Source organism: Cynocephalus volans, chromosome 7 (genome assembly GCF_027409185.1).
Source record: "Cynocephalus volans isolate mCynVol1 chromosome 7, mCynVol1.pri, whole genome shotgun sequence".
Classification (NCBI taxonomy): Eukaryota; Metazoa; Chordata; class Mammalia; order Dermoptera; family Cynocephalidae; genus Cynocephalus; species Cynocephalus volans.
In genome coordinates, this window is record NC_084466.1 from 155035420 (window position 1) to 155055718 (window position 20299).

General features: G+C 41.2%; 1 protein-coding gene across 3 annotated transcripts in view; it reads right to left on the reverse strand.

The window, feature by feature from the left end:
• The window catches only part of DHX32 (DEAH-box helicase 32 (putative)), a 52278-nt gene that overhangs the window by 658 nt on the left and 31321 nt on the right, over positions 1-20299 (reverse strand). For all 3 annotated transcript variants that reach the window (XM_063101898.1, XM_063101899.1, XM_063101900.1), the window contains exons 5-11: positions 19575-19820; positions 18176-18275; positions 17926-18084; positions 5183-5374; positions 4311-4460; positions 1985-2172; positions 901-1082 (exon numbers count right to left, since the gene is read on the reverse strand). In XM_063101898.1, coding sequence (XP_062957968.1) covers positions 901-1082; positions 1985-2172; positions 4311-4460; positions 5183-5374; positions 17926-18084; positions 18176-18275; positions 19575-19820 — 1217 coding nt within the window. The remainder of the gene's footprint in view (positions 1-900; positions 1083-1984; positions 2173-4310; positions 4461-5182; positions 5375-17925; positions 18085-18175; positions 18276-19574; positions 19821-20299) is intronic.

Below are 20299 nucleotides of genomic sequence, written 5' to 3' on the forward strand. Positions count from 1 at the left end.
TTCACGTAACCAATCCAATTGCATATCTAGAATAAGTTGGCTTCTCTAGTGTTAACGCCATGCAGTGGAAGTGCTGCCCACCACTAACCATTGGTGGAAATAGTACTTCCCCTAGGCCCATCACTATATGAGAGGGATCAGACTGTATGCTTGGGAGAGTCTTGGTTGGTAACAGAGTGGGTGTCTTTGCTGCTTTCTCATCTTCACTAGTACCACTCCACATCTAGCACTGAAGCCCGACACCTATGAATTACTCTTGGTTGCTGCCTTGACTGGTCACTTTGCCCATGTAGTATTGGCACATTCAAAATGGATCCAGAATCTGCAAGAGACACTAGTCTCCCTTCTCACCATTGCCCCTCTTATCTGTTCTCCACTTAGCAGTCAGTCACTGTGATCTTTCAAAGTATATAGAGGAGTTGTTACTCTTGCTGAAGTCTCCAATTGCTACGTACCACACTTAGGATAAAATCACAACTTTGCGTGGCCCACAAAGCCTCACTTGCTCTGCTACCTGCCGTCTCTTCAACCTTCCCTCCCCTCCTTCCCCTTCTCCCCACTAGCTCGTCTGCTCCTGAAATGGCTAAGCTCTTTCCTCCTCAAAGTCAGTGCACCTGCAAGACAGTGCATTTCTCTGTAGCATTTTGTTCCTCTTAAAGATTCATCATGTTTTGTTTTGTATTTCTACATTGTCTTCTCTTTTTATGCCGTAATCGCCTCAAAGGCAGGAACACGTCTTAGGTATCATCCATGGAAACCTGCCCTTATTAGGTACTCTTAACATAAATTAAGCTTAGTATCAGTATAAACATAACTAAAGACAGAATAAAAACCAAACTTGTCATTTACTCCTACAAGTGTGAATTCAAAAGAAACCCCTTTCTTCTCCATTACACTTACAGTTCAGGAGAGATTTCTGAGGTAATCCTGATGTAGTTGTTCTCAGATATGCTGAATTTATGGAAGAGGACCCACTCTGGCATCTTCTTGGTGAGAGAGTAACTAGACAGGGGATGCAGCTGAGCAACTTGCTTATGTGTTAGCATTAAGTAGTTACCGGATCCATCAACATCCCTGGCAATCTAAAAGGCAGAGTTTTAAAGAAAAAGGTTTTTGCATTAATATGGAGATAAATACACAGAAATGCTTGTTGAAAAACTCCACAGTATTTCATACAGAATAATAAAACTAAAATTTGCCACCCATGTTTCCTATTTTCAGATGTAGGAAATAAGCCATAAACATGCTTTGCCCAAAACTTTGAGACCGTGATGATGTTAATTAACTTCAGCAATCTCAGGGCAGTATGCTGAAAGAGTGCAGCTGTACAGTTAATGTTGTAGTTATGAACTAAAACTTAGCGTGTTACCTGCTGTACTACATATACTCAAATGTCAAGTGCTTTACACTTGATGTTTTAGTTCATTTAATCCTCACAATAATCCTGTGTGATTTATGTACCTTACTTTTTCCTTACAGATGAGGAAATCCATGCTGAGATGTCATTTTTCTCCATTAAGATTGCTTTAGGGTTTGTTATGTGGAAACACCACTATATTTCTCATACTGTGATGTGAAGTATATACCTACTTCTGTAGTGTGTGTTAATTTAAAGGAGCTATGTTAGCCTTCACTATGGGAAATAAATAAATGAGACATTTATTTGTCTGGCCATTCGTATCATCAGTTAAATTGAACTAGTTCACAAACAGGCAAGATGAGAGATGCTCAGCTTCCCTTCTGTAATGAAAATATCTTTTTGTCCTTTTGGACAAAGTTGACATAGTCTGGCGTGGCCGTTTTTTCCCTTGAGGGGATGTATATTTAAACACCAAATCTTATGGAATTTTATATATGGATTTTTAGTTTTATTTAAAGTTATCGTCAATAAAATCATCATCCTAGGTGAGAGGTTGCCAGCAGAATGTCCTGAATATGTGAAGTGCAGTGCAGCCCATGACGAGGCAACCCTGCCCCTTCTCACCTGCATGAAGTAACCAGACAGAAGAGCTTTCTTTATGTTCAGAGTGTTTTCCTTGGAGCCAAAAGCAGGCTCTGCATAGGGAAGCTCAATTCGCTTGATAATTTCTAAGAGTTCAGCTCGGATAACATCTGCCATCCTGAGAGCAGAACAGCTGAGGAAGTAATCATGACACCACTTTTCAACACCGTCTAGCGGGGAAACAGGAACACAAGGCTATTTAGAAATTATTTGTCAAAATTGCAGCTAGATAGGAAAAATACGTTCTAGTGGTGTACAGGAGTGCTAGGCATCTAAAACTATTGTACATTCTCAAATGGCTAGGAGAGGAGCTCAGATGTTATCACAAAACCATCAATTTTTGCAATGATGAATTTGCTAACTACCCTGATTTGATCATTAGATGTGGTATACATGTATTTAAATATAAGTCTATACCCCATAAATATGTGTAATCAATACATTTCAATACAAAAATAAATTCCTAAAAATAAAAAAATACAGGAACAAATAATACTTTTAGTATAAGTATGTCCTGTGCGATATTTTTACATTAAAAAGGTATTCATTGTTTATCCAAAATTCAAATTAAAAAAAAAAATTTGTCATAATCTCCAAAGAACCCAGGCCAGGAAGATGCTATCTTTAAGTCCTTGTACTCTCCCGAAAAAGAATTCACACAGGTGAGTAGAAGGAAGGCAGCAAAGACAAGCATCTGACTGGCTGTCTGTGACAATGCCAGGAAGGGAGATGGGGCCACTGGCAACACCTACACTAGCTGCTGAGGTTCCGTGATCCTAGTGAACCATGGATCGGTGTGTTCCTGATGCTGATCAAAAGTGTATTTCCAGGGCCGGCCCGTGGCTCACTTGGGAGAGTGTTGTGCTGATAACACCAAATCAAGGGTTAAGATCCCCTTACTGGTCATCTTCTAAAAAAAAAAAAAAAAAAGTGTATTTCCCTTCATCTGTGGCTCATAAGGGGCAGAGAAGATTGCATTAAGATCTACATTTTTGTCTCGTGTGTATACAGCAAGGAAGTACATGGCCACAACATTAAACCAAAGTAGGAAGGAAAAAGCCTACAGTATAAATTCCTCTGATTAATGAAAATATCTCATATTTTACTTAACTGTAAGAAAAAGATTACTACTTGGCTGACTTGGGAATTAATTATGTTATAGTTAAGCTCATCTATCTACACTAGCTGCAACTTTCATATTAGAATTCAGCCACCTGGTTCAGTTTGAAGTTATTCTTTCTTGCCACCTGTAATTATTTAAGATGGAACTGGAGTTTTGCCTTGATCTGGGAATGGACAGAGCCTTGGCAAAATGGGCAGAAAACCCTTGTTTACCCTGTCCTGTCTGTCCACTCAGGCCTGCTCAGAGCAACAAAAGCATGTACTTCATCAGTCAGTGTCACCCATTCCATCCTACTTGCTCTCAAAAGCCACCACCAAATTCCCTATGTACTTTCTGGCTCCACTGACAACTTTTTCATCTCACCTTTGAAACACGAACTTCCTGCTTGCCATATGATTCTATTGCCTTTCAAATTGCTTTCATATTTTTTACCCCATCTTTTGGAGCAAAGGAGAAAACAAGGGTAAGAAATATCTTCTTTTAGGTAGAGAACTCCTCAGTGGCTGCCCGTGTTTGGCAGCTCCAGCCCTCTCTGCCCCTTAACCATTCAAATAGGAGCTTCCATTTCACTTAGCACCCTCTGTGACACTTAATTACCCACTGTCATTCAGGCACACACAGGACTTCTGCCTGTGTGCTTCTGCACATGCTACTGTGCTCTTCCGGACACCCTCTGTGCTCCTCTGCCAAGCTCCAGGCAGGTCCCCTCCAGCCTCTCCTCAGCAAAGCAGCCTATCCTTGACTATTACCTGGAGCAGGGGTTTTGTTTTCCAGTGCTCTATACCTCCTCTTTCCACGTGTACAATGAATGAGCTACGATATGAAAAGCACACAGCTCAGCTCCCACACAGTGGGCACTTGCAGATGTCTGTTCCTTGTTGTCCTCCCCAGACCCAAGTTGTGCAAGTCTCTGTGTTTGCCGTCACCATGCCCCAAGCAGTTCACTCTGAAGGCTGGCTGAGTGAAATGCAGAGATACAGGCATGCCATGGCAGTACACCAGAGCTCTGTGGGAGCAGGAGGAGGACGAGCCTGTGGGTACATTTAGGGCCTCAAGTGCCATTCCATTCAAGTGGCCAACGGGGCGAGAGAAGAAGGGCATTTGACTCATAAGAACATGGCATTATTTGGGGAAAAGAAGTTGGAATTAGTAAGTAATTTCTGAGAATCACAAACATTTACTTACGCTCACTGGTAGAATTCAGAGTTGTGTCTTGGTAGGCCTTGTAAATGTTGATAAGGGTAAAGTGATCGCCTTCAGGATGTAAAAATGTCTTCCAACAAGTCAAGGCAGCCTCTTCAGCTCCATGTGGCAGATATGAAAAGCAATTAGGAGCTTTAAAACACAAACGGTCACGTTGTCAGCAATAAAGAAGACATTCATCTTAGCACAACATGCAGAGGGGAGGGGACACTCTTGCTTGTGACTCCTGTCTTGGTTCGCTGAATAAATATGTTATTCTTGTTACTTAGAAAGAAATTTAAAGTGAATCATCCTAATTCTTTCTCTCCTTTTGTGTGTGTGTGTTTGCTTTCTAAGGTCTGCTTAACACAGTTAATACCCAGCTTGTATTCCAGGGGGAGCAGGGAGGACCTGAAGGGCTCAGAGGCCCAGACCCTTCCAGACACAGGAAGAAGATTAAGAACTGCAGCACAGTACTGGTCTGCTCCGCTGGCAAAAGAATGATAAAACATATAAGCCAGGATGAATGAAGCTGGTAAAAAATGAAAAACATGCACACATAATTATTGGGGAATACTCTAGTGACACTTTTCACGATCTGCACTGATTACTTCTGCAAAAGCAAACTTGGTATGTTTTCACATGTCTGAGTAAGAAATTCACTGGATTTTGATTTAGATTTTTTTCACATTAAGACGATTGTTACAATTTCTCCTTTTTAATCTATTAAAATACTTCACTACAATTTCAAAAGGTTAAATGAATTGATCACTGTGTCTGCAATGTACGCCTCAAAATATAGTTTCAAATGGATCTCATTTAAATCTATACCTGGTGCAGATTCACAATACAAAAGAATAGTCACTAGGGAATACCTGTTACCATGGCAGCAATTGTTAGCATTTCATCTACACAATCAAATTCACAGGATGCTAAGATAGACTTTGAGAGCTGTGGATCAAGAGGAAATTCTGACATGATGATCCCAAATTCAGAAAGATTTCCATCATTGTCCAGTGCTGCCAAATAATCTAAGTCTTCCAAAGCCTGCATCAAACTTTCTGGTGCTAGAAAAGGAAAAAAAAAAAAATCAGAAAGTCTCATATAGGTGAGATGTAGTAACAGGTACTGGATTTTCTCTCCTGTAAGAAACAGGCAAACAATGGATAAAATATGTGAGACAACAGTTTGCAAGACACCAAACATCAGGCAATGAAGGACAGTGATTCCTGATGGGGAAACACTGAGGTGAGCCCTGTGGTTGTCCAGGTAATGCCTTGAAAGAGCTTCCAGGCTGCAGTGTAGGGAGGGGAACCCAGGTGGAGCCTGCATCATGCAGATGGTGCCAAGGATCCAGGGAGACTAAGGTGGCCAGAGCTCGCAGGTCAGAATACGTGAGAGAGCTACAGACAGAACTGTGGGATCTGAGACAGTCCCCACTTGATGAGGCAGCAGAGCACCAGCCAGCTCATGTGTACAGAACTACCCAGGCCAGAGAAAGAGCTGTGTGAGAGGACTGGAAGGAACAATGCCTGGTGCTCGCAGGATCTAGGAAGGGCCTGTTCCCACCAGCCAGACTGGAAAACCTCATGGTTCAGTGCACTGGCTGGGAAACACAGAAGGGAATAACTACCCCTAGATGAGCACTGCTCCAGTGTCACCTGACAAATCTACAAAGCAAGCCCTGAAAGGACCACACTGCATCCCAGGACAAAGCTCAAGAATATGTATAGAAAAACAAAAATAGTGCCCAACAAGGTAAAATATACACTCTCCAGCGTCCAATAAAATATCATTGAGGCACAAAAAGCAGGAAAATACACTGCATAATAAAGAGAAAAATTAATCAAAACTGACCTGGAACTCAGATGACAGAAATAATAACCAGGATGTTAAAAGAGGTATTTGTCAGTGCAAATAAAGACAGCAGGCTGACTTTCTCCATCCTTTTATTTCTTTTAAGTTTATATAACATCAATAATGGTGTTTATTATATGTGCTTAATCTCTACCAAAAAAATCTGTTTATTCAAAGTAATCCACTTATTCTCTTTGCCTTTGCAGAATAAGGTTATATTAAAGTAAATACTTGTGTTTTTTCACTTTTCTGGTACATGGTATAGCAATAAAGGCCACACAAAGAAGTACATCACATAGTATAAAGCTGCTGTATTGTTCTATCCAGAAATCAAAGGATTTATGAGAGCTACTTGATTGTTCTCAGTGACTCAATTCCAATATGTGCAAGGTGAGGAGTAGATGAAGACTGTGGGGACCTAAGAAGCTAAACTGTTTGCATCTGGGAGTTTAAAGTAACAAACAGAAATTTACTTATTTGTTGTTCTAACTTTGATTATTAAGCTATTCGTCACAATTTCAGGCAAACTGAGTAACTCAAAAGCCCAGTCACAAACTCAGATTTGATCAAATTCCCATTCCTGTCAGGCCAACAGGAAAGCATTAGGAGAAACCACCACTGTGGTCTGAGAAATGACTCTCTCAGGCTGTGCTGCAGCTCACTGCATCTCCAGTCCTTCTGCTGGAGGGGAGCAGAGCAAGTGACAGATATGATTTCAACCTCTGAGACATCCTCTGCAAGCAAAGATCAGTTACTGGGAAAAGCAATTGTCAGGGATTGAGGAAGCAGTAAGAAACTGCCCAAGGGAAATCTTCAGAGAACCCAGACATGTGCTGGGAGAGTGAAACAGCTTTAAACCCCACCTGAGAGAAAATACATTGAATTTCCCTATTATTTCTGATTTTTCCCATGCAGATTTAAAACTAAGCAGATGATCATGGCTTTTCAGGGACATTCTTTTCCAGGTTCTTGATCCCTCTGTCTTGCGTGGGTGATAGCTTGAAATACTGGTGTCCTACTTGTTCATTCTTGGGGACCCTTGGACTAACCATAACGGCAAAGATGAGACCTTAAGAAATCAAAGTTCTGGGAAGGAAACAGATGGGCTATTTAGAAAAAAAAGTTTGAGAGTTCCTTCAGTGAGCCATGAAATAGAAAGTCATAGCTGATCTGCTGGAGAAGGTGCGAGAAGCAGCAACAGAATCAAGCATCTTAGAATAAACGGAGCAAGAGGGGTTGGGAAGTACAAACTTAATTACTGAAAACTTTTTAGAAACCAGTTTCTATAAATCAGCAAAGCTTTTGCATTATAAGTTACAGGATCACTGGCAATTGTCCCTATAAGCATCTGGCTTGACAGCCAGGCTCTGTCCCCAAGGGGCACCTACTACTCATTTTTATGTCCTGGAGTTGAGTTGGCTGCACACAGAGTTAGTAACAGATTCAGCTGCTGGTCCTAACACCAGAAAAACAGAAGATGTTCTTGGGGTTCTATATATTAGAAAGAACAAGTTAACGAATGCAGATTACACAGGTGAAGGGATATTAATAAATAACTGAATAGGATTTGCTAATATTACATTCTACAGTTTATCTCCCCAATGTGGCCCATAAAATTGTCATAGCTAAAAAGCAGAAGGGTTTATTTAGATGAGGGTTCCTTATGGCGGTGCTATTTAAGTGTAATCCATGGTAAATAATGCTAACAAAAGGAATATAAATGTTTTAGTATGAGGCCTTTTCTTCACAGCAGTGCAAAATCAGACTGCTTTATTCTGAAGGCAATTTCAAGAAGAATTAAACATTTTTATTAAGCTTTCTTGCCAACAGCAGCCGAACTCCCTTTACAATAGCTCACTGCAGATTACCCCCCACCCCCACCCCTCACTGCCATCACTCAAAATAATTTGAAGGGCTATCATCACAGTATTTCTTCATGGTTCTGTATGTCCTTTCTCCATGGAATCCATAATGACAACATGTATCCACATTGTCCTTCCAGGGCATCAGCAGAAAGGCTGGTTACAGAGGTTGTTAGCTTGTAACAAGGCCCAAGTCCCCCAGCAGAAGAGGGGCTGATGCAGTGCCAACTCTGAGCAAGAGTACAAGGCAAATGAGGAGTCAGCCAAAGGCTCTGCTGGCATGTTTCCTATGTTCTTAAAATGTATGCCAAAATTTGAGATGTAAAATGGTAGAAATCTTAGGTTGGCCCCCTCCCTCCCCTTTACAGGGAAGTCTGCTACTCAGGTGCTCAGCAGATTTCCTCCTCCCGGGTCTCCTTTGCTTAACAAAATCCTACTTTCTGCCTCACTTGCCAAAACAACAGAGAAACGCTGAATTTCCTCAAAGGTAGCTGATATTATACAAATTTAGGCAAATATATTTCCATGTACTTCCCCGCAGGTAAGTTTTAGTCTACAGTTATTCCTAGGAACATACTCAGCGGAGCGTCGTGCCTTCTCTTGTCTGGAGTGGAACAGACAGGGAGTCTCTTGTAAGCAATCCCCAAGGCCAAGCAATCCCTCTTCTGCCACACTTCTTAACCCCCTTTCTTACCAATAAGGCCATAGGATTAAGGCTGAATCTGAGTCATTAGAGTTGGAAAGAATTTTAGATATAGAGCAGAATCCAATGGTAAACTGAAGAGAGACATTTTCAACTCCCTGCCCACTGGCAGAAGCCAAGATTATTTTGTGTCCAGCCCAGCCCTGGTCAGGGCTCTCAGGTAATGGCAGTGTTCCCACGGCCCTCCTAGCACCCCTGAGTTTCACTGTGCCTGAGACCTCTCATGTGCCAGCTCTGCTCCTTCCCATAACATGGAAGGAAACAAGCAGACCACCGACAGCCCTAGGTACCTCCTGAACCTTTCTTCTCTCCCAACAAGTCACATTGCTCCCACCCAGCCCAGGCCTCAGAAAGGACTAAGCAGGGAAGAAAGAGGCCGAGTTTCTGTCCCATGAGTGGCTGTCTTTGTTTATGTCCTCCCAGGGAAGACCACGGGACTTCTGCAGGGCACACATCTAGATGGTGTTCCTGCAGAACAAAGGCACTGTGAAAGTTCTGCCACTTCACAAATTACAAACGGTCCCCACCCCCAGCAATTGCTCTGACAGTCAAGAAGCCTGGCCCCAGGTTCTTGCAGTGGTGACTAGCTGCTGGCTCTCCTCACTGCCATGCTACTACAGAGAACCATCTTTAGGCAAGATTTACTTTAGACAAGTAGTAATTAGTTGGGATGGAATTGGCAATACCAGAACAACCTGGAAAATCAGGAAAAAGAAAAAAATTATGGGCTTTAAAATAGCCACACATGAATGGTTTTAATATAAGTAGGTAAAGGATTTTGTTTGCTATTTGTTCCTTAAAAGGGTAAGGCTCAAGTCATTGACTTGCTCTTGGTCCATTTATGAGTATCTGTGCAATTGGCACTTGCAAGGCCCCGGGGCAGGTACACACAGGGGACAGGCCTAACCTTGGCCCTTCCGGAGTGGAAAGTCTCATGAAGGAGATGCACATATAAACTAATAAGCATGCCATCCTGGAATTGCAGGTTTTCCCCCTAACTGTCCCCTCTTCTGGGAACTGTACCTCCACTCTACTTCCTATACTTGATGGAGCATGGCTTTGTACCATGTGACTACCCCCACCACCACCAAACCACCAACCCCCCAGTCACAGGTGACTGGTCAGAATGGGCACCTTCTCTGATTGAACCAGTGACTCCCTTCCTTGGAAGTTGTAGACTTTGGATCAAGAGAAACTGGGGAGTTTCAGGGGGCTGTGTAGTACATCACGAAGCTTAGGGCAGAGAGCAGCTAAGTCCTGCCACATGGATTGGAAAGGGGGAGGGAGGCCAAGAGATACAGAGACAAGAAACTGAGTGCCAATGCTGTTCAAGTCTCTGTTTTTAGATGTTCCTAAGGTACAACCACACTCTTGTCTTGGATTTCATAAGATATGCCAATTTCGTTATCAAAATTCATTTTTTGCTCATGCTAGTTTGAGTTGGATTACTGGCGCTTGCATCTGGAAGAATTCTAACATATATACTACAACAGAATACATGTGTAACAAAGAGTGTATCCAAAGTGCCACTGGAACTTAGAAAGGGTAAGGACAAGGTTGGCCTAGGGAAGAACAAAAATAGCTCTGCTCACATAGCACTATGTGCCAGGAACTTGTATTAATTATATACATATTGACATATATAGACAGATGTAGAGAAAGAAAGTAATTGCTTGGGAGGTCTAAAGGAGCGAATGAAGTTTCTGTTATTTTACGACTGGGATTTGGACACTGTGTATCTTGAAGGAAGAAGTCCACAGAGGGGAGAAGCTGAAGAATCAAGACATGATGCTCGTTTTGATGGTGTAGACTCTAAAAAGTCTTGGGACTTTTGGGAATAGGACTGAGAGTTTGGCTCTGAAGAGGACAGGGAGGAAAGGCTTCTGTTCCACTTAATTTCACAAGGACATGCTCACAAAATCTGACATTTGCCTAACTCCTACACCTTTACACTATACATAACACTTCTGCTTGAATATCTCATTTGTACCTCTTAATAACCCCATGATATAAGAGAGCAAACACTAACTTTACAGATGGAAGAAAGAAAGTGACTTGCCAAAGCCACGTGGGCAACCAGCTGTTTCCTCACATGTCAAATGAAGATTTGCACTCAGGCCTTTTGCCTTTAGCATTGAACTTGGAACCCGCATGCTGTGCCAGCCCACCTAACACTGGACTCCAAGTCCAGTGCTCTTGCTCTTGTCTACCAGGGCTTTCCCGAGGCTCCAGCCTGTTTCAGAGGCAATTTGGTGTCTCCTAATACCTGTGGGTCATTATCTATTTTTTCCACCCATTAAAATTGCCTTTTGCAGGATCTTTTGCAGCTCAGGGCCTCCTAACCTGTGTGTCAGAGCCACTCTGAAGATGACAGTTCAAGTGTGAGGGCACTTCAAAAAGAGCATGGAAAGACTCATCTTTCAACTCTATTTTTCCATGAACATTTTGAAGCACCTTCACACTTACTATATGCCAGGCACTTTTCTAAGGGGCCTGGATATATTAACTAATTTATCCTAACAACCTGATGAACCAAATACTTCGTCCTCATGTTCAGATGAAGAAACTGAGACACTGAGAAAGCTAAGTAATTTGCCGAATAATACATAGCTAATGAGTGCCAGGGCCAGGCTTGGATCCTTGGAAATCTGGTTCAAGACCCGAGCGTCCTAGTGTAGTCCCCTAAATATAGGCAGCCATCTGTCCCAGTTTGCCCAGGATGGCACCTGTCTCCAGCTCTTGTCCCAGCTTAAGCATAAACAACATCCCCTTTCACTCAAAAACACACGGGTTTAAACCAACCACATGATCACCAGACCCATGAAAAGCCTAACTGGTATCAATTGTTAAAAGGACCTCCATTCTGTGCCTTTTGAAATCTCTCCCAGATTTTTTCACTTTCTGTAAAATTACTTACTTTATTGCCTCCAGGATGCTCCAAGATCCTCACATGCTGGCTCTCCAAAATTGTTTTAGCATATTTGCCCCTCTTTTTTACCCCTCATCTGAATATAGCAATAAGTGTTGTGTGGCCTTTAAAGAGGTAACAGTGTAATCTTCGTTAACTTAAAAACCTAGACTGTGTCCTCCTGCTGGTGCTGGAATATCTGCTTACCTCTCCAGGCTGCATGGGTGGCACCCAGCAGCATAAGACCTGCCTGCAGACACAAGCATCTGCAGCATAGCTACTGGCGAGGGCCACAGTATAAAGGCGAAGCCAGCAGCCTGTTTCCCTCCCATTCGCCTCATAGTATAAACTATAAAACTTTAAGATCACTTTGTAGGTTCCAAAGCAAAATCTTGAGTTTCTAGTGATTTACAAACAAGCACATATATTTCTCTTGTCTACTTGCAAACTGGGCTTTCAGTTTGATAAATGATGTTCTAGAAGATCCTGATTAATTGATTTACGAGTCCTCTGTAGACAAAGCTGCACCATCACCACAGGTGAAGGCACTGCAGAATCTTTAACTGCTCTTTTTGCCAGCATCATCACTGCAGCCTCCCACCTTTATTCTTTTCCCGAACTTCCTTCCCTGCTTTCTTGAAGTCTTCGTCTTATCTTACAGGCTATGCCTGGTAGTTTGTGTTTGGATCCATTTTTCTTAATCCAAAGAATCACAGACCATATCAAAGCCAGTCCTCTGGCCATCACCAAAATGAGTTCTGAGTCTGAAGAGAAAGATGACATCTGATGTAGTCTGGTTCATTTTAGCTAGTTTTTCTCTAATTTCCTGTCTAGCTACCATAGCCTTCCCAGGGTAACAGCAGTCTCATACCATCTGTTTCCACCGAAGTGGTCAATTGGTCCTGAGCTTCCTGACCCAGATTGACAGTGACTGTGTCATTCATGATGGAGTTCAATCTTCAGGCAGCCAAGGAAGAAAAAAAAAACTTGATTTTTTAAAAAAGAGGTCCATATCGAGGGAATTAAATTAATAGCCTGCAGCCTAGTTATGCCAAATTCATTTTCACATGGTTCATGAATCCTGAAAAGGGCAACAAGTTCGCTGTATTTGCGTATTTCAATTATAAGTTGAATTAAATGCAGCAGCTGTGAGCATCCTTTTTTTTTTGCTTCTAAAACGATGAGTCAGAATTAATCCTCAATTGTATTTTCCCCAAGCACAGCAGAAAATAGTTATGTGTGTATTGTCAGAAGACAAAAATAAATTGCTACCCTAACCCCTTTGTCTCCCAGCTTTAAGCCTCATGGAGTAAGCGGCACAGAGGATGACCACAGAGACAACAAAAGAATGCTACTGCACTGCTAGGGCTTGCTTTAAAAAATCTCCCTTCATTTCTAGTGCACTGAGCATCTTCTATCCTGAGCAAGCAGATGCCTAGGAAATCAACAGGTGTTGATTCCTGGGCTTAAAAGATGAGCAGTGGGGCTGAAAGAGCAATTTTTAAAAATGAAACATGTTCTTGTTGGGGTTCAGGACATACCACCCCAAAATCCAACTGTAGGGGACCAGAATATGCCATCACAAATATATACTTCTTTGGCATATTTTCAGCCAGTTATTATGAGAAAGGGCAGACACAGGAGTAGTTGTGAAAAGCTATCCTTTTGAAAAGAAATCTATAAAGGAAATCTACATCAGTAAAATTATCTGTACCAGGAAAAGACAGACTGAGAAATGCAGAGAGGCAGAAAGTCAGAGGCATGCTGGAGAGAGAAGCCTAAATGAAATATACGTAAGGAAGACCTTGAAATTTAGATTCCAAAGTATGCTCTACTCTAGCTCTGCTCCAGGGAGAAGCAGACAATTTCAAAAAGATAAAAGTTGCAGGCAATTTTTATTACCTGTTGCATAAATAAATGAGACTTTATCTGCATACATAACAAGACAACCTTTGCACACCGTGCATTTCCTCCCTGCACCCTGCAGAACTTGTGTCACCATGAACCCCCAGAGGCCCAAGCCCCTCTTCTTTTCTGTAGCTCAGGACCCTATAAGCTTCAGTCATCTGACTCTTCTTCAAGTCTCATAGTTTGTGGGACTCCTGTGCGTACGTACATAACTAAATATGGTTTTTTTCCTGTTAATCGATCTTATGTCAACTTAATTTATAGCTCATCCAAAGAACCTCCAAGTGAGGAGGAAAACCATTTTTCCCTCCCCTACATTCTCCAGAGGAAGGTTCCTGAAACGATTATCATAGCTGATCCATCTATGACAAAAGCCAAACCATCTGAAGCTCTGAGGTTACCAGTGAGAAAGTGGAAGAGACCCTCACCTTCCACACTCCTCCTTCCTCAGGGACCAGAAGAAAAAGCCAGAAGGAGGGTGGCTTCATGATTCAAAAGGGAAGGGATCATAGCTAAAGGAATACAGCTGCCAGTATCTCTCAGCTTGTGTGGGCCACATGACCCACTCTCCCATGTCCCCACCCAGCTCCCTTTCTAACTTGCCACCACTCTTATCACTCTAAGAAGTTCTACATAAGAAAAATAAATTGGATCTGAGTTTTCCATATACATTTTATAACTTTATATCACATTCTATGACTGTATCTTCGGAGATACTCTTTTTTTAGATTTATTTATCACAAATATATCCATCAATTAAACCAGTTAGAAAGAGGCCAGTCCTAATGAACCCCCCTTTTCAGGTGAAAAAATATGAGCAAAGAAAAGCTGGGTAATATGCTCTGAGTCAGACAGGACTGGGGACCCTTGGCTGTTACCCAGGTCATGTGCTAACTTCTCCTGGAGAAGAGCTAGAGTAGAGCATACTTTGGAATCTAAATTTCAAGGTCTTCCTTACATATATTTCATTTAGGCTTCTCTTTCCAGCATGCCTCCAAGTTTCTGCCTCTGTATTTCCCACCTCTGCATTTCCCAGCCTCTTCCTCTTCTTATTTCAAAGAACTTTCTAATTTACAGTGCTCAGAGACCTTGATCTCCTAAACTCTGAGGAAGCCAGAGTTTTCTGCCCAAGAATAGCCTCCGACAGGGCTTCAACTGCTTTTAGTTTATTGCTCCTATTTAGTTTGGCTTCCAGGGCACCACACATTTTCACTGAGATTTAGCACAAAAGGCAGCAAATGGGGGAGGGGCACTGCATGTGTTTGCAGAACAGTAGCCTGCAAGCCTTTTATTGCAGGAACAGATAGCTCCAACTGGGTGAAATGGCTACAGAGGAAAGACATCTATTTTAGAAGAGATGAGGAACTCCTTTGGTTCCAAGAATCCATTGCTCCTTTAGGTAACAATCTTTTTTATGAAAATTAAAAATTCCAAAGGATTCCTGAAAGTAATTGATTTTTCAAGGTGTATATTGGGAGAGTCCAACATAAAACTCCCTAAGAGGTTCTAGGGAAGGACTCAGCATTGTTGATGAGCAGGATCTACTTGTCGTGATCTCCAGATACAGACAACTTCGAGTGGCGTTGGTGAGGCATCCTAAAGCAGCAGGTGACACAGTTTCTTAGGCCCATCCAAAATGAAATTCTTGGACTATCCACTTCAGCATTGCTCTTCTTACAATTGATAGACCAGAAATCTGTTCTGACTTAGGTCAGCTAAATTCCTAAAAAGGCTCGGGTGTCTGAAATGGGGCAACAGTCATATCCACATTCTGGAACTGTTACCACAAGTCTACTTTTAGCTTAAAACCAGACTTATGCTTAAAAAGTCTATGTATTAACTTAGGAATGCTGAAAATGTATCTTGTGATCCTTACTCTGCACATAGGATGTAACCATGAGCCAATCACTAAATTACATAATGCCATGTAACCAACAGAAAAACTGAGATGCTAGTTAAGGGGCTTCTCCTTTTTCCCCCTTTGTTCTTCAACTTTTCTGTAACTACAAAAATTGCTGAGGCTCTGCTGGCCCTTCAGAAAGCACCTGAAGGCAACTTGGTGGTGTTTTTCCAGGCTGCAGTCACTCACATTTGGCTCAAATAAACTCTCTGATACTTTATCAGTACCTCAGGTTCTTTTTCCAGGTCAACATAATAATATACTGACTCCACAATCTATTTTTCTTTACAGTTTAAAACATTAGCATCCTTAGGTGGCCCTCCTCTTACTAAAAATGGCTTATTCTAAATTCTACCATAAAAATTTGAGAAAGAGTAACTCTAAAATAACTATATTTCTCAAGTGCTTATAAATCCTATTGGTATCATTGGACAAAATGACCAAAGAGAAAGCATTGCAAAAAATTAGAAATTATGCAGGTTCTATTTTAAGTAGACCCTCTGTTTACAATGTCTTTCGGCTGCCTTCTTTCTCTTGTGCACGTGTGATAAATGCCAGGAACACCAGAGCACCCAGACCAATAGACTGTCATGGATTCCTTTGACAATCATACTGAAAATTTCAACCAGTGGCCTAAAGTGTGGAAAAATTAAGGAAGTTCCTTTTTTATAAAGCACACGTAAAAATTACACTATCAGCTGAAGGCCAATCAATACTTTAAATCAGGAGCCTTTATACGGGACACTAATACCCACTTGGAAGTTAAGCTGCAGGGCAGAGGACAAAGCAGCCGTTCCAAAGGGAACCTATGCGTTGATCTGGACAGTGGGAAGGTTGCTGCCTGTGAAAGCTTAGTGATTCTGCCTTGGGACTAGAGCTCTCTGTGGTCCTCAGGAGCAGCAGCAGAAGGGTGGAACTGAGTGAACCATATTCTATATTCACTGGTGTTCAATGGTGTGCATTTCTAGGTCCCTGGTGACTGGGCTTAGTGAGGAGCATCTAACGAGGAACATCTGACCTGCTCTACGCTGGCTTGGGGGTGGGGGGAAGGAGGCAGGAGGGGAGACAGAACCAGAGTACTTTTAGAAGGAAAAGAAGGCATGATGACCAGGAAAGCTCTTCGGGACTATGTCTAAGCCAGTGGGGTCTGTTTTGAGGAGACACTGTAGCAGAGTGGTTGGGATGACTCCGCAACCACACTGTCTGGGTTTGAAGTCAACCTTCTCCGTTTGTGAAAGCTACCTACTTTCTCTGTGACTCAGCTTCCACATCTGTAAAATGGAGCAAATAATAGCATTCACCTCACAGGGTTGCTGCAAGTATTAAATGATTTAATATATCAGTAAACACCATACAAATGTCTTGCTGTTCCTGAGAGAATAGGCAGGTGTTTAAATGGACAAGAATAAGCAGAGTATTTGCTGCTTTCAAGCTTTCCTTACCAGGTGGCTGGTGACATTAAATATAAATAGCCAGGGGCTGGCCTGTTAGCTCAGTTGGTTAGAGTGCACTGTTGTAACTCAAAGGTCAAGAGTTCGGATCCCCGGATCAGCCAGACACCAAAAAATAATTAATTTTTAAAAATAAAATAAGTAGGCAACATCACCTTCTGGATTCTATATCCAGTGCTGAAGAAATGTTTACTCAGCAGACAGGATAAGCTGACTGGGAATGCAGAAGAGACCCTGAGGCAAAGAAGAAACCATTTGGGCTTCCTTTCTTGAGCACATGGCATCACTTTGCTCTGTGGCTTTACCAGCTCTGTCACACAGGTTGAAGCTACCTGCTCTTGTGTTTCCTTAGCCTTTTACCTAGCATTCTGGTGGCTTTTAATTAAGCAGCCATCTGCAGGAGCAGCAAAGTTCCCAACAAAATATGGTACTAAGTAGAAGGGAGAAAGCCAGATCCTCTTCTGGGACAGAGGGCTTTTCTCACTGAACTCATTAGAGAAGAGAGTCTTCTAAGAGAAAACAGTTCAGAATGTAATTATAAAGTCTCAGTCCTGAGTTTAGAAAATTTACCTTCCTCAAATAAAAGTTTGCCCGAAATCATAAAGGAGTGAAATGCTAGCGGATTTTCCACGGGTAATAAATAGTATGATTCATAAGGAAGGTCCATTTCCCTGCAGACATCTCCTCCAAGAAACTCCAAGCTGCTGAGAAATCCAGAATACCCTCTGTTGATTTACCTTTACACTTCCTTCCTTTTTTCTGCTGGCCTAGTACAGTCTCCCTATGCTTGTGTTCAATGGCAGGCTAATTTTCCAGTGTCAGAACAGATATTTCCTAGAGGCTTTTTTTTTAAAAAAATTTACCTTCAGAGAATTTTTACCTCTTCTGGGAAAAATGCTTCAGTACAAACCAAACCCTTTATTTGCTAGTACTGTTAAGTACCCCTTGCTCTTAGCACTGGGAAGAGGCAAGAGGTAAGAAGATAAATCTCAGCCCGCATGCCCTGCTAACACATGAACATAAAGCTACCTGGTCTATTCATGAAGTCACAGTGGCCTAAGCCTGCAATGTCTATCCTCTTCATAAAAAGCACCATGCTTGTTAGGTTGGCTTCCTGCATTTCTGCTGGCTTAAGTGGCCTCATGTCTTTGGAGGCAAATTCTTCAGTGTACAGACGGAAAAGTTTTCCTAAAAGAAATCAAGGAAAATGGACTTAATATATCTGTGTCGCCTTCATACAAAAATTTATGTCATTTAGTTTCTGTGTCTATAGTGCTACCTGAAGAAGATGAACCGAGAATCTGCTTGCGTATCTCTGCTTGGCTTTGGCTGATGGGCTGCATGACAAGTGAGTTTGCTCTTATTCTAGGGTTGTACACCTTCAAATGGAAAGACAGTATCTTTAGCTTCCGAGAACTCAAGATTTAGCAGGCTCACTGAACCTGAAGTGATTGTGCTGAGTGCAGTACTTTACTTCATGAAATGTTGCTACAGACTCATTTTCTTTGTACAATATTTATTATTGTTTCACTTGCCTTGAGAGGGAAACTGCAAGTGCTTTGATAAATGCATTTAAAGGTTGTCTGCTTTCATTGTAGCTTCAATAACTCCAGGACCTCTGCATCATCCACTGAAATACTAGTGCTGTCAGTTCTCAACACACTGTACTGGCAAATGATGACAGATACTCATATGCCACATGGAGAAAAGGATAATCACTAACAGTGCTGTGTTTCTTCAAAGTTTGTTCAAATCAACCGTGATCTCATCTTTATAACATACTCTCAGATTTTCCAGCCATAACAGCTAATACAAAAACTGCGTATGGCATTAACAGTGATTTTTCTTATGTGTGGTTTAAGGGGCAAGTGGTAGCCCTGGGTTCTCTGAATGGTGGACTAATTCAATCAAGATCAACCCTAACTGGTTCCAGGGGAACCTTCATAACCACTGGGATCACTCTGTCACAGTAACTCAAGGATATTTAGGAAGCTCGTAGTCTCTTGAAGGGATAAAAGCTACTCAACATCTAACAACGGTAAATGAATCACTATTTGGTAGGTTCCTTTCAGATCTCAAATGCTATGATTTCTAAAGTCCCAGTGTCTTTGAGAGTTTGAGATATGTTACTTTCATTTTTTCTAATATTTTATTTAAAGGTAGTGATAAGAATAATATATTTTTTTAAATTTTAGGATGAAAATTTTATGCCAATTTTAAGGCAGAATTTGTTAAAATTAAAGTCAGTGTCCTTGAAACTAATTTGTGGTAAATTCCCTGGTGCAAGATGCTAATTACTTTGATAAAGGGACTATCAAAAAATATCCAATGTACATAATAACAGATTAGTTTAGGAGTGAAATTATTTGTTTTGCTAGTACCTTATCTAAAGAAAAAATACTGACAAGGAGTACCACCACCTTTATGCTTTACTAATGATGTCTTTACTCAAAACTTTCTCCTTTGGCACCTCAATCAATTTATTTCCAGACTACAAACATGCTAATGAAAAACAGTAACATGTGATCAAGACTTTTGTTACTGGCTGCAATAATTCTTCTTTGCACACATGACCAAACAGTTAACCCTCACTTTCTGGTCAATAAAATGGTAGGAACTCAAGAAACTGGTACTCAACAACTATCAGCAGTCTATTTAACCTACTGGATAATAATTACCTTTCTTCTTTCCATACCCACATCAATAAGAAATTTGACCGAGTTGTTCCAGATTAAAGACTCTCCAGAGCTAGTAGTTAACACCACTCTTCTTTGATAAACTTGGCATCTTTTTTCTGTTTCATCAATTGGCTTGAATGATGTACATTTCTCTTTTGGATACAAAGGAAACACCACCAGTTCTCCAAGATCTGGATTTAAGTTAGATCCCTCTTGACAGACAATTTCATAGGTTCTTTCAATATCCTGAAGTAAAAAAAATATGTATATCATCCATGAGAATAAAGTACAATACAAACAACTTCACTACTTTAAAAAAAAAGTCTGAATTAAATAAAATGTTAGGCAATACTACATAATGTATACATGGAAAGACATGCCTGTGTTGTTGCCTTACGTGTATCTTCAAATAAGAAAAGAAGATGTAACTGGATAAGAAAACTCCTTTAAGAAAGTTAAAAATAATTTATAAGCAATTTCATTGCTTCTAGTCTAAAATAGTTTTCTTCTTGTGAAATGTACTATCTTTGCCTTTATGTATTTACCCAGCTATATTTCTAGATTGATGCAATTTCCCATGTCCATTAACAGTGACAGGTAAACATAAGTTATTCTCAATCAATGATGAGGCATCCTTGTGCTTTAATGATGGCAGAACTAAGAATTGTAACACAATCTCTAGGTTTCCTATAAAAGCACATATACAAACACAGCCTGTAAACAGT